The sequence below is a fragment of the Cottoperca gobio genome, chromosome 19 (genome assembly GCF_900634415.1).
Source record: "Cottoperca gobio chromosome 19, fCotGob3.1, whole genome shotgun sequence".
Taxonomy (NCBI): Eukaryota; Metazoa; Chordata; class Actinopteri; order Perciformes; family Bovichtidae; genus Cottoperca; species Cottoperca gobio.
In genome coordinates, this window is record NC_041373.1 from 12,591,105 (window position 1) to 12,604,272 (window position 13,168).

Consider the following 13,168-nt stretch of genomic DNA (forward strand, 5'->3'; position numbering starts at 1 on the left):
TTAGGAAAAGGGGACCTGATCGGTTCTGACCTGCCTGGACCAGACCAGGTGATCAAGACCAACGCTGATGTGAAGGCGCTGACCTATTGTGACCTCCAGTATATCAATGTGCGCGGTCTAAGGGAGGTGCTTGACCTCTACCCCGAGTACGCCAGTGTGTTCGCCTCCGACATCCACAACAACCTTACCTACAACCTGCGTGAGGGCAGCCAGGACGAGGTACTAAATATACACGCACACACAGAAAACGTCTGCTGATTAAATGTCCATGAGGTTCCTTTTTTCACAATTGTCACGATCAAACAATTTAACTTTAATTCAGTATGCTGGAATCTGAGCCTACCAAACCATCACCCAAAGTGTTATCCTCTTATTAAGTATGCAGTAAATGTTGATGAGTTCGAAGCTAGAGAATTCAGAGATCCAACGTGAGTATTTAAGTGCATTTTACTCAATTGGGGTTATTGTTACTGTTTAATTCCTAAAATGGATTTTTAGCTGGTATGATATTTAAACGTTGGTGCGAAAGAGTAAAAACAATAAGCCTTTGCTCTTTGATTCTAGAGGGCTAACTCTAAAAGCATATGTTTACTGTTTTTGTGTAAGATGTCTTGGTTAATTCTGTTTTCCTGCTAAGAAATGGACCCAGAGATCAACCTCACCTTTTACCCTTAGTCTGAGAGAATAGCGCATTCAACATACCAGACAACACATTTGTTCCCCTAAGGTGCCTTTGTCACTCTCCTTGACACTTGTTCTACCACAACGACCAAAGGGCTATTGGTGGCTTGATTGTCACACCAATTACCATGCATGGGTGCCACTGTCAGGCAGCCGTATCGCTTCCCTGTTGCCACCCCAAAGCCCAGCAGGATGACATTACACCCTGACACTGACCTCCTCTCAGTGCTGCCTGTTACCCCTCACAGTTATTTAAGAAAACATTACATAAGGCAAGACAATCCTCAAAACGTGGAGAAAATGAACCTGTTGATGTTACACATGTAGCACATGTTTGCAGGCATCGGTATATAATCTGTGTAAAGATTCATCGCCAAACCCAGAAATTGAATAGTGTCATTAATTACAGAAATACGAAGTTCAATGGTTGTTTTGCATGGCATTTTGTTGAACCGTAAGATCAAAACAAATTAATGCCGAGATGTCTTTGATGTGTGACTGATAAAAACTGACAAAGCTCCCAGAGGACTTTCCCAATCTCATCCTCATCTAATTTGCTAGTCTCAAGCATTTTGTACTTGCTTCAAGTACTCCTCTTGGCTCCCACAGGCCTTCCCCATTGTTTGAAGGTTTTGTTGCTCATTAGTTTATTCATTTCAACATGAAGAACAGGACATCTGTGCTGGCCGTGGTTATTTACCGGATGTCTTTTTGTCAGGCCGAGTGAATCAGCTTTAACTGTATTGATAACGGCTTCAAAAACAGAATTATAATTGTTTTAGGTGTTTCATTCCATAAAGAGGCATCATGGATACAAATGTGGCTCTTTACACAATCCATGAATATATGTCGGAAAAGCAGAACATTTATCGTAAGATCTCTGTGAACAAGCCTGTATGCTTTGTGTATGGACGTCATATAGGTACAAACATTGTTAGAGTTATTACAGTCTTTAATTGTGATTCAAGTTCTATCTCTCTACTGCTGTCTCACACCATCTGCTCAGAGTTTATGCTCAAGCACAACGCCAGGGCACCGCCGCCCCCCTGACAGGATGAAGGAGTGCTCAGCTGCCTGGTCGAGCTGCCAGATCCCATAGACTCCTGACACACATACATACACACACACACATACACACACACACACACACACACACACACACACACACACACACACACACACACACACGCACAGTAGTACAGGTCTCATCCTAACGATGGGTGGTTGTTTTAGGATGGGAGGTCCTTTTACACTCGAGAGATACTTTAGAATTGTTTCCTGATTGTACAGCAATCAGTCAATTGTAGTGAAATGCTGCCAGAGAAACAGATTGTAGGGATGCCTATTACAGTATAAGGTATCCCACTTTATCTTGGGGGGAAAAACTGTCTGCCAGATGGAAAATTAGTTTTTTTTGTGGTTTTAATTAAATTCTCTATAATGGGTTTTGTAGAGAACATAAAGGTTTTACAGCTTTATTATCTAGAATTCTGCAAACAGAGGCAAAAAGTTATTTGTGTTTTGTTATTTAAATCCGAAAAAACCAACCAACTTCCTTACAATACAAAAAACACAATTTATTTATTTTCAAAGCGGCTAGAATTGATATTTTATTGTAAACAAGTATGTGAAAATGGTTGCTCAACTTTACTGTTTTGGATCACCGCTCTCATAGGGTTGTTTTTGGCTGCAGTTGTTTCCAGTGACAAAGCACCAATGGGCAGACAGACACAGTTAGCCACTATGAATTTGAAATGATATGTCAATGTCAAACTTGTTTTCATTTTCCCCCAAGTGGCCAAAAAACTCATTCAATGCAGGTTTAAGGTCAGGTTAAATGATTTGGTATGCACTTGGTCAAAGACCTTATTTCGTAAGGGAGGTGAGTTTTGAGAGATAAGGGGTGACTGTGCTGTCCTGGGCAGAGCGGGAAGGTCACTCCACCACCAGGGAGCCATCACTGAGTCCAAATCTGTTGGAATATAAGGACCATGTCGCCACAGGGAGAGTTAAGTAGTCAGTAGTCATGGAGTGTGAAGAACAAGCAGGCCTGTCAGGAGTTATAGAGATGCAACCCCCTTTGGAGTCTCACATGACAACAACAGTTTAACAAAGCTGATAAAGTCAGCCACTGGAAACCATGTGGTGGGAGTGAAATCAGTTTTTTTGAAAGCTAGAGAAATGTTTATGACATGTTGGATGGGATAGAAATACCAACCAGAAGTGAGCTGAATGAATACACAGAGGACAACAACAAAAAAGTCATTTCAAATACATCCCTTAAGTTCAATAGATCATGGACAGCTCTTCTCTCTGAGATATAACCGTATGGACTTTTCCTACACTCTCACTCAGCTCTCAATTGTCTGCACTTCTGATTTTTTGACTGTTCTGGAAACATCATATTTGTCCCAAATTACCCTCCAAGATCAGTTCATGAATAAGTCAATCAATAAATATTTCTTAATTTTCCACCTGTAAAATCTGGTTTTAGCGGGTTGTTGACATGATGTAGGAGTTTTGTGAATCCACAAGTCATGTCATCATGGAAACATTCCCCGTAGTTGCTGATTTGCCATAGTTTTCTAGACTTTATAGACTCTCGTAGCACATACAGATCCCACAAAATGTATCCGAAGTGGCCCAAAACCTTAACATACTTGTGCACATGCATGCCATTCTGTAAGTAGGTCTGTTCTTTGCATGTGCAAACACATGACTGCACACTTATGAGTGACAGGAAAAAGTCCTTCAATTAAGTCTCTGCAAACCCAATTTGATATGTGGGACACTTGTGGCATCCGTGACCCATTAATTGATATTGATGTTCAATTAATTTGGCACCAATACCTCCGGCTGGCTAGTTAATCACTCCATGTTGCCCCGGAGTTAGTCTAAGTTATGAGGAGAATTTGTCCCTACCTTGAATAGACTACGATTTGTTCCCTCGGCCTCTCACAGAGCACCACCATCTGAAGAGACGCGATGTTTCAAAGCTATAGTTATTTTTTCTCATTATCCGCCTTTTAGTAGTGATGATTTTTTAACTCAGCGCTCAATGAACGATTGCATTTAATGTGTTTCTTTAGTTAATTGGCTTCCTGCATCAAAGAGCATTACTGGCACTATGCTCCTGGTAGAGCGGTAGACTGTGGCTTGTGTTGTCACATTAACCCATGTTGTCAGAAGCACATTTCTTCACACATGAGGGAAGACTTCACACTACCACAGTTTTATTTGCCATCCAGCTGGCGATTATGCTGAAATGCTTGCAATTTCTCCGCACGCCAGCAGAAAGACAAACTTTCACTGGAGTCCCTCTGCATTCCAATGTAGAGAGGGATTTGGCTTGTGTAGCAAAAGCTTTATCACTGGTCAAGGTCAATTCGAATGACAAATTTGAATTTTACACAGTTTAATAAATGCACAGACATCAGTGAAAATTAATTAAAGGTTCCCTGTGGAGTTTTTGACCTCTAGTTGTGCTATGGTGTCCCACTATTCCACTGATCTACAGGTGGTGGTAACCAAGTTATGCTGCAATGCGCCAAAAAAGAAATCAGCTTTTTTGGTGATAACTGAATGTATAAAACACTAGAAAAGTAACACACACCAAGGTTTGTAGTGAGGTGCTGATCACTGGAAGTAGACTTGCAAGTCGAAAAAAAGCGTGGCTCCGGCTCCGTATGCATTTCTCTTTTTTATTAAGATGAGTGTTCGGCCCTCAGGCCTTCTTCTTTTGTTTGCTTATAAGAAAAGTCCACAGGGTACATTTAATTTCCAAATGTGTCATTACGAGGGTTCATCTCAAGTTTTGAAGATTTAATAAAGAGGAAAAACTTTTCGCCTGAGTCGTTTGTGATCCCCGTTGCTTTCTTTTTGTTACTGCAGGGCCTCAGCAGGTTCTCAAGGTCACCCAGGCTTCACCACGTGAGTTCAAATGAAGTCTTCTTCTTCTCCCAGGGCTGTCATTATTCCTTTTTCCACCAGACACAGTTTCCTAAACATACTTGTAAGTTTGAATAAATTCGCAAAGCCTGTTTTTGAATTATATTTAGAGTAAGCAGGACCACAACACAATAGTTTTCGCGGACGTGTCTTGTTTTCAAGGTAAAACCCTGGTGTTTTTCTGGGACATACTGTATTGCTAGTGAATGCTGTGGGAGGGTTTGTGTAAGGACTTCCCTTCAGGTTGAAACTCATTTGGAACGGAGAGCAGTTCAGTCCCCGGATTTAGCTTGCTAACTGGGTCAGTAGCTCTCCTGATGGGAAACCATATGAGCTACTTTTCTCACTATCTACTGTACAGTATGCTTATGTCCCGCCTTATTTTTCTATTAATAAAAATACTGTTTACAGTGCTCCCTTATGTCTACTATTATTATTACATTTTATGTTAAACCAATAGTTTTTTACTCACCAGCACTCAGGCAGCCCTGGTAACAGCGTAATAGATTTGGAGCAGGATTAGAGTTATGTGATTAAAACATCAGCTGTATGTCATTAAAATCTAAATAACACAATAATTGCTCTATATCAGCGGCTTTCCAAATTAAGAGGGTTATTATGTGCCAGATTACTCGTGAAATGATTTGTGTATTGTGAGTGGCGTTTTAAATTAGTCAAGTTTTTCTAACATGATTCCAATATTTTTCAAATCAAACTAAAACTAATCAGGCAGTTTTAGGATTGATGCACCCCTTGGTAGTGAACTGTTCATATTTTAAAAAGTGTGAAGTTATTATTGCTGCATGTTGTATTTGCTGTTTTGCAGGAATCCAAGCTCCCGTCTATCGTGGAAACAAAAGGGGCCGACCCTGACGACTCCTTCCACCTCTCTCCTGCTACCCGCTCCCGTCGCAACCTCCTGCTGCCTAGCTTCAGCAGCCCTGTTCGCCGTACCTCCCTGGGGAACCTCCTGGGGGATGAGTTGCGGCAGTTCAACGCCCTGCGACGCTGCCGTTCACCGAACCTCAGCCGCGGCGTCCACGGGCAGAGCTCGTCCCCTCAGCCACCGTCGAAAAAGGAGCACTGCTCCCCCAACTTCGCCCCAGCCTCAACTTCAGCTCAGGCAGAGTCGGGGGCCGACCAAAAGCCTTCAAAGCTGCTTATCCCAACTGTCACCTGCTTTGGACCCCCAGATCTAAGTCCCAGGTATTGTGAGAAATATAATTAAATTCAATATTATAACACAAGCAGAAAACATTTGATTCAGTTTGATGATGCAGTTTAAGGGTCTCTACATTGTGCTGTATTGCATTTCATTATACTACATGCACTCAATAACATACTGTATGGTATATAATAGAAGAAACAGAACTATTTTCTAACTTATCTGCCTGTGTCATAGACAGCATCTCACAGGACTTTGCTGACCATGTTATGTCTATATATTGACCTTAGTTATCATCACCTTAGAACATCTGAGATGATCTAAGTAAGGTGTTGCCGTAATGGACACCTAAAGTCATGCCACAGAAACCTGCATCATCCACTTAATGTAAATGGAGTGTATTTGCATTGCATATTTCAACAGATGTCACTGCATTTCATTACCTGAGCACCTTATCCTCCTGCCCCAACCATCTGTATTCATAATGTATCCCTAAGTCATCCAGTAAGTCCGAGATATGGGTAAGTGCTGGTTCAGAGAGCTCAGGTGACTGTCCCTCCAGACCGGGCTCTTCTGCTCATGTTCAAACCCACATGGGTCTCTGCCAGCAGCAGCTCTCATGGCACATTCCTGGGTCGTGTGCTGGCTCCAATGATAATTGAAAAAGCTCTACTGTTACATTAACTTCAGCTTCCCCTACTCCCCACCCCTCCCTGCCAGGGTTGTAGACGGCATCGAAGACAACGGACACGCGTTCCACTTCAACGTGGAGCACAGCGGGCCTAAAGCCAGCACAGGAGGCAGCACCCAAGGTAAGCCAAACCCGCCTCCAGCTGCGACGGTCACCTGGGTGCCAGATGGCTGGAAGTAAACTCAAGAGTTCAAACAGTGGATACAGCAATGCTGCCCGGCTCCTTCTGGTGGAAATATGAGAGTGCAGAGGAATGAAATGACAGCCATGTGTCCAAAGAGTCAGAGAACATGTTAAAGGACAAGAGAGGTCAAAGCAGCGGACAGAGTGTGTGACCTGAGCTTTTACTGATGATAGCTATCATCTGGGATGAATATCAAATTCAGTTCAGTTGAAGTCCAACTACTTTACTTTAGTTTAACGAGTGCTTTGGCAACCGAGATACACAACAGTACACAGTAGCAATCTACCGTATGTACAATACAGCCTCCTAAAAACTGTGGTGGAGGATGAACCTCCTGTTTTTGTTTTTCGTCCTACAGCGCCTCTCAGTGGATTGCCTGTATTTTGTTTTGTGTTTTTTTAGTTTGTTGATTTGTTGTCATTGATTCCATGTAGTTGCTGCTGTAGTCTGTCTACTGGTCAGTTTAAAGTCCCTCTTATAGATCTTAACATACTGCAGCAACATCATATAACCAAGACACTTTCTCCAATGCTTGTGTAAAAAACTTCCTAAGACAATTGACTTAAAGGTAGACATAACACATTCCAATGCAATAGCCCCACAAATGAAAGTTTTGGCAGTATTTTGCAGTGTTGTCCTATTAGATTGTATTATATTCAACTGTACATGCATGCATGTATATATGGATACATGCAGAACACACCCATACTATATGTAATCACCATGCATGTAAATCACCATGGCACCACCATATATCCTTTTTTAACATTCATAAATCCTCTCAGTGGTGTGCTACTAAGTCAGCCACTTCTTGTTTTCTCCAGACTCCACACAGGCTAATGCCACTCTGCTGCTGGAGACAGAGGAGGTCAGACACAGCATCAGTCAACTCAACCATAAGGTAAGGTGCAGCCACTTAAAAGTTCAAATTGATTGGACCAAAAATAAAGTAGCCTCACAAATCTGATACAACTTTGCTCTGTATCCCTCTCATCAACCTGTCTGCCTTCTGCTTGTAAAGTAGTTTGGAGACACTGACAGTAAAACACAGTAATTATTAATTCATTTTTGATTAGAAAACATGATCTGTGTTCTATTTTGACATAAAAATATGAGTTCCTGTCTTTAGAAATGACAGACCAACAATATTACCAGAAACTCGTAAGCTTCTCTCTTAGAAAGATGTCTGGCATCCCTTCCACTATCTGTATGGTTGTACATTTACAGGTGGAAACATAACATACTCTTTTTCTGATATCTCACTCTGCCCCTGCACTCTTCATTTGAATGTAAATAAAGTGAAAGCAGGTGCAGTGTGTGGATCCAGATTGGCCCAGGTAGGTGCCGTCTGAAGTCCATATTAATTAATCAGCAGGGCACTTCTGCATTGCAGAGGATAGCCGGGTGCTGACTCGTCAAAAAGAAACATAAGATGACAACCTAGCTCCTGTGGCCCCCTTTTCCTCCTGCTTCGCTCCCTTGTTCCCAATGTTCTGTCTGCTTTCTTCCCTATTTGCGTCAGTTACCTCAGTCTGTGTCCCTCTGGATTTCACTACTACATTAGAGCCATTTCTAAGAGTCATAGAGGGGATTAAAAAGGGTTTCTTTCTCTTTTGGGACGTCATCAGAAAATCATATCTGGACATGAATCCAATATTAAACCTCAAAGATAGAAGCTGAAAAATGTGGCACTTGGTGCTGGGGGACTTAATTGGGCAGAACTGTTTTTTTTGTACTTTGAAGCTGTACTTGCGTAATTTCCCACGTTAGCTCAGTGTAATAATAGAATATGCAAAGTAGGATAGAATATGCTCCAAGTCTGTGTGCGTCACAACTAAACTGTGTGCGCTCTTTACGCAGATGGGCACATTAAACCAGGAAGTATCTGAGCTCACCAAGGGCCTGCACCAAATGCTGCATCTCCTCCAGGCCCACATATCTGTGCATCACTACACTGGCACGCCCTGCAATCTAGCTTCAACCTACCACCTCCATAATGACCCTGGGAGCCACCAAAGTGTCCCACTCGCTGGCCACAGGAGCTACAGTGGAGCTGCTGAAATCCAAATAGAGAGCAACCACCGGCCTCAATCCTCTAGTCCGCCTGCCAACTCTTGTCCGCCCCTCTTTGTGAATTCTGCACCCATAGACCCGTGTTGCGGCTCTGAGAGCCTGAATACACGTGTGCGGACCAGCCCGTCTCTTCTTAGCGTCAGCACAGGCTTCCAGGGTGGAAGTCCATGCCTCGTGCCTCATGCTCATGAATACTCTGACAACAGACCCCTCAGTGCGAGCCCAACCACCATCAGCCAGTCCCAGCCCACTTTGAGCCTGCAGCCTCCCAGAGATAGTGACGAATACTCTTGCCTTTTGTCCGCCGCCCCTACAGGTACGTCCACACACAGCCTGCTGGACTCTTCACCCAGTTCTTACCCTCATCTCTGCCGGCCCTACGAGTCCCATCTCAACTTATCACAAGCCTCACATAAGGACATTTGTGTTCTGATGTCCGCCCCAACATCCCATAATCTGATCCTGGACAACTCCATCTTCCACCTGGAGGACTCTCATCCCTCAATTCATACTGCGTCTGCCTCTCCACCCACGTTGTCACTCCACCCTCTCGGATCCTCCCTGGATTCAGGATCACCGCAATCGGATGCTCCCGAGCCCCATCTTCCACTGGGTGACCCATCTTCCATAGAACACACCAGTCTGGAGTGCCTACTGGGGAACAGGGGCTCTATGGAGAGCAGGGACAGTGAAAGCGCATCATCACGAAGGTCCAGCATCGGCGTCCAGACTCAGAGTACAGAGCAGTCGTGGTGTCTGGACCTCACAGATTAAACTGTTTCAGGGGCAGACTCACTAACCTCACTGCTACTGGGGGAAAGAAAGTTATTGACTTGCAACTTCTTACAGTGTTTAAAGAGACTCCGCTGGAGATTATCAATGTGTGCTGCATCTCTCCACTCTTAATTCCTGGGCTCTCATATTCGTCAAACTCCAATTTACACCATTTCTATGCAAAAGCATGTAATTTGTGCATTATCTTGGATTTACTGACGTGTCTTTAAAAAAATAAAATAAAAAGTTCCAGTATATATTGTATATTTTTTCCAACATCCTTAGAGCAATTGATAATACCTGTTACCTCCTTGCATGGTAAAGTTGTTTATTCTTTTTCCTAAGGAAAAGGTTTCCAAATCAATGTGTAAGCATTCTACATGACAACCTGTTGATTGTGTACACAGATACTGTATTTGTAAGGCAGACAGGTCCGAGTGGATGGATGTTTTTAATATGCGGAGGAACAAAAATGACACATTTAGGGAATAGTAGTTTGTGCATCACACAGCGTAGATTGTTTATTGTTTTAAATGGAATGTTTTTCTCAGTCCAGCATTTTATATTTATGAGTTCTTGGATTATGAGTAACTAATATTCAATCTCCACTAAACAGTACACGGTACATAATTTCTGATTTCAGTTATAATTCCATTGAACATCTTCGGTTGTATGCTCTCCCTTCATGAGATTTGAATACATTTCCTCACAGAGGCATTTCATATAGCCCTGTGAAATAGGTTTAATTGCTCTCTCCACACAAAAGAAAAGTTGAACATGTATTTTTTAAAGATCTGCAAATGAATTAAACATAAATAAATACATATTTAGACTAAAAGAAGGCTCCATGAAATATGTTGTGCTGTCATTAATTTACAACAATGAATGCCTACTGGGGGAAACAAAACATTAACTCATGATACTCATACAATATTTAGAGTATTCAGGAACCTTTTGAATGATTTCTTCTTGACTGACTAAATAAAGTATGCAGAAATGTATTAAAGCTTCCTTTACTGTGGTGTCACATTCACTACACTTGATTTATATAATATTTCTGGAAAATAAACATATTCTATGAATGACTGTTTATTTGGAATAAATTATCTCTTGTCTGTAAAAAAACAAATTCAGGGATAGAAAGGGTCAGAAAACAAAAATGTACCCGGTTGAAATGTTGAAAGTTTTTCTCCAACGAACAAAAAACCAACACGTAGTAAAAGTGGAGGATTACTTTCCGGAGTTCTCCGGAGTTGCTCATTGGGCTTTGATACTGGTCTGATTTCTCTAGACCAGGAAAAGGCATTTGACTGCGTTAAGCACAACTTCCTCTGGAAAGTAATGGAGAAGTTTGGGTTCAGCGCTGGTTTCATAGGCAAGATCAAGGTGTTGTACAGTGAAGTTGAGAGTGTGCTGAAGTTCAATGGTAGTCTGTGTTTCTCATTTTAGAGTGTGTAGAGGGGTCCGGCAGGGCTGTGCTCTGTCAGGGATGCTCTATGCGCTCTCCCTGGAACTTCTCCTCTTCATAATACGCTCCAACCTACAAGGTCTGGTTTTACCTGGTTTTAATAGCAGATTTGTTTTATCCGCATACGCAGACGATATTATTGTTTTTATTATAAGCTAGAGAGATGCGGACATTGGCAAATGGCAAAATGGCAAAATTGTTTTATTAGCTTATGCAGATGACATTATTGTTATTGTTAGAAGCCAGAGGGATGCAGACATTTTAATCAATATTGTGAGTAGTTTTAGTGTCGCATCGGCAGCGAAGGTAAATTGGAAGAAAAGTGAGGCCCTCGCTGTCGGGGAGTGGCGTGGCGGTCTCCCAGTTATTCCCCAGAGCCTCACCTGGAGAACAGACCGATTTAAATATCTTGGTGTGTTTTTAGGTAAAGAAAATATTGTCCAGAAGAACTGGGAGAACGTCACTGAAAAGATTGAGGGAAAGCTTTCCAAGTGGAAATGGCTGCTCCCTCAGATGTCTTTTAAAGGTAGGGTTTTGGTTTTAAACAACCTTGTGGCATCCCAACTGTGGCACCGTCTGACCTGTGTAGACCCTCCCTCAGGTATTTTAGCAAAACTATAGAAAGAAATGGTGGATTTATTTTGGGATGGTCTACACTGGGTGCCACAGGGGGTGCTGTTTTTATCCAGAGAGGAGGGGGGACAGGGCCTTGTCCACCTGGCCAGCCGAACAGCCACTTTTTTTTTACAAAAATATCTTACCGGCCCGGCTGATTTGGTGTGGAGAGATGTGACCAGCTGTATTCTCAGACGTGTAAATAACCTGGGGCTGGATGCTGCTCTGTTTTTAACTGATTCTAATTTTTCTAAGTTAAATGGGCTGCCTCCGTTTTATCAGGGTGTTTTTAAGTCTTGGGCCCTTTTTACTCATAAAAGGTGTCCAATGTCGGACTCTCTGCACTGGTTGTTGAAGGAGCCTTTGATTTACAGAGCCAGGCTGGACGTCAGCAGCAGCAGCACACCCAGCCTGATGGTGGCGCTCTGCAGGTCCAAAACCCTGTGCCTGCAGCAACTGGTGGATCCAGTGGGGCCGGCGCTGAGCGATGCCCGAGCCCTGGGCTTTCTGTTGGGTCTGACCTCCGCTCGAGTGGCCGAGAGGATTCTGGAGCTGTGGAGCCAGAGGCTCTCTGGGAAGGAGAGGAGCCAAATAAAAGACTACAGTGACAGGAAGGTTTCTCCAGACCCAGCAGACCCTTTTCCGGAGATCAACCTGAGCCCACGGCTGGGAGAACTGACCGGTCCCCTGTTCAAGGTCACTGTCCCGGCAGGACTGACGCTGCACAGAGCCGCTAAAAAAACTCTATATACGAACTATGTGAAAAGCATCCACAAGAAAGGCCTGTGCAGTAGACCCTCCACTGTGTGGAGTAACAGACTGGGTGGAGGAAGTGGACCAGGCCCACCTCCCCTCAAAAAGCGGACAGTCGACCTCCAGTGGAGGATTTTACATGGTGCCGTCGCTTGTAACGCTTTTATCTCTGTCATTAATCCTGCTGTTTTTAACAAGTGTCCATTCTGCAATTTACGTGAGACTGTATTCCATGTTTTTACTGAGTGTAAGAGACTCATAGAGTTTTTATCTCTTTTAACATTGTTTTTTTGTCTTTTTGTTTTTAGAGTTTTTTTATCATGGGAGTTGCCTACAAAAAAGACAACAAAGAAAAGTGGCAGCTTCTAAATTTCCTCTCGGGAGAGGCTAAAATGGCCATATACATTAGCAGGAAAAACAGAGAACAGAGAGGGGCAGGAGGCCAAGACAGTGTGGCTCTGTAACATCAGGGCAAGACTCTGGCTCGATTTTAGGTTTTACAAACATACCGGGGATCTCGACACTTTCAAAGAACGTTGGTGTTTTAAAAATATTATCTGCACTGTGAATAATGAATGTTTACACTTTGACAGTGTTTTATTGGATAAATGTGATATATATTTATAGAATTGTTATTTATAAATATATATTTTTGATATGATAATATGATTTTTCGTTACACTTTATTAGTAAACTGTTTGTTTTAAGAATATGTAAATAAAGTGTTTTTGAAAAATAAAAATAAATCTCTCTCTTCTCTCTCAAAAAAAAGAGGATTTGCAGCTGTTGTTTCTGTCATTAGTGAATTCACGTTTT

The 13,168-nt window shown here is 42.5% G+C and overlaps 1 protein-coding gene across 2 annotated transcripts in view; it reads left to right on the plus strand.

Annotated features, from left to right (window-relative positions):
* kcnh4b (potassium voltage-gated channel, subfamily H (eag-related), member 4b) overlaps window positions 1-10,534 on the plus strand; it is a 37,914-nt gene extending 27,380 nt beyond the window's left edge. For both annotated transcript variants that reach the window (XM_029456678.1, XM_029456679.1), the window contains 6 exons: window positions 5-219; window positions 4,573-4,611; window positions 5,456-5,835; window positions 6,515-6,606; window positions 7,494-7,570; window positions 8,530-10,534. In XM_029456678.1, the coding sequence (XP_029312538.1) occupies window positions 5-219; window positions 4,573-4,611; window positions 5,456-5,835; window positions 6,515-6,606; window positions 7,494-7,570; window positions 8,530-9,516 (1,790 nt within the window). In that variant the 3' untranslated portion in view covers window positions 9,517-10,534. The remainder of the gene's footprint in view (window positions 1-4; window positions 220-4,572; window positions 4,612-5,455; window positions 5,836-6,514; window positions 6,607-7,493; window positions 7,571-8,529) is intronic.
* The last annotated feature ends 2,634 nt before the right edge of the window (window positions 10,535-13,168 follow it).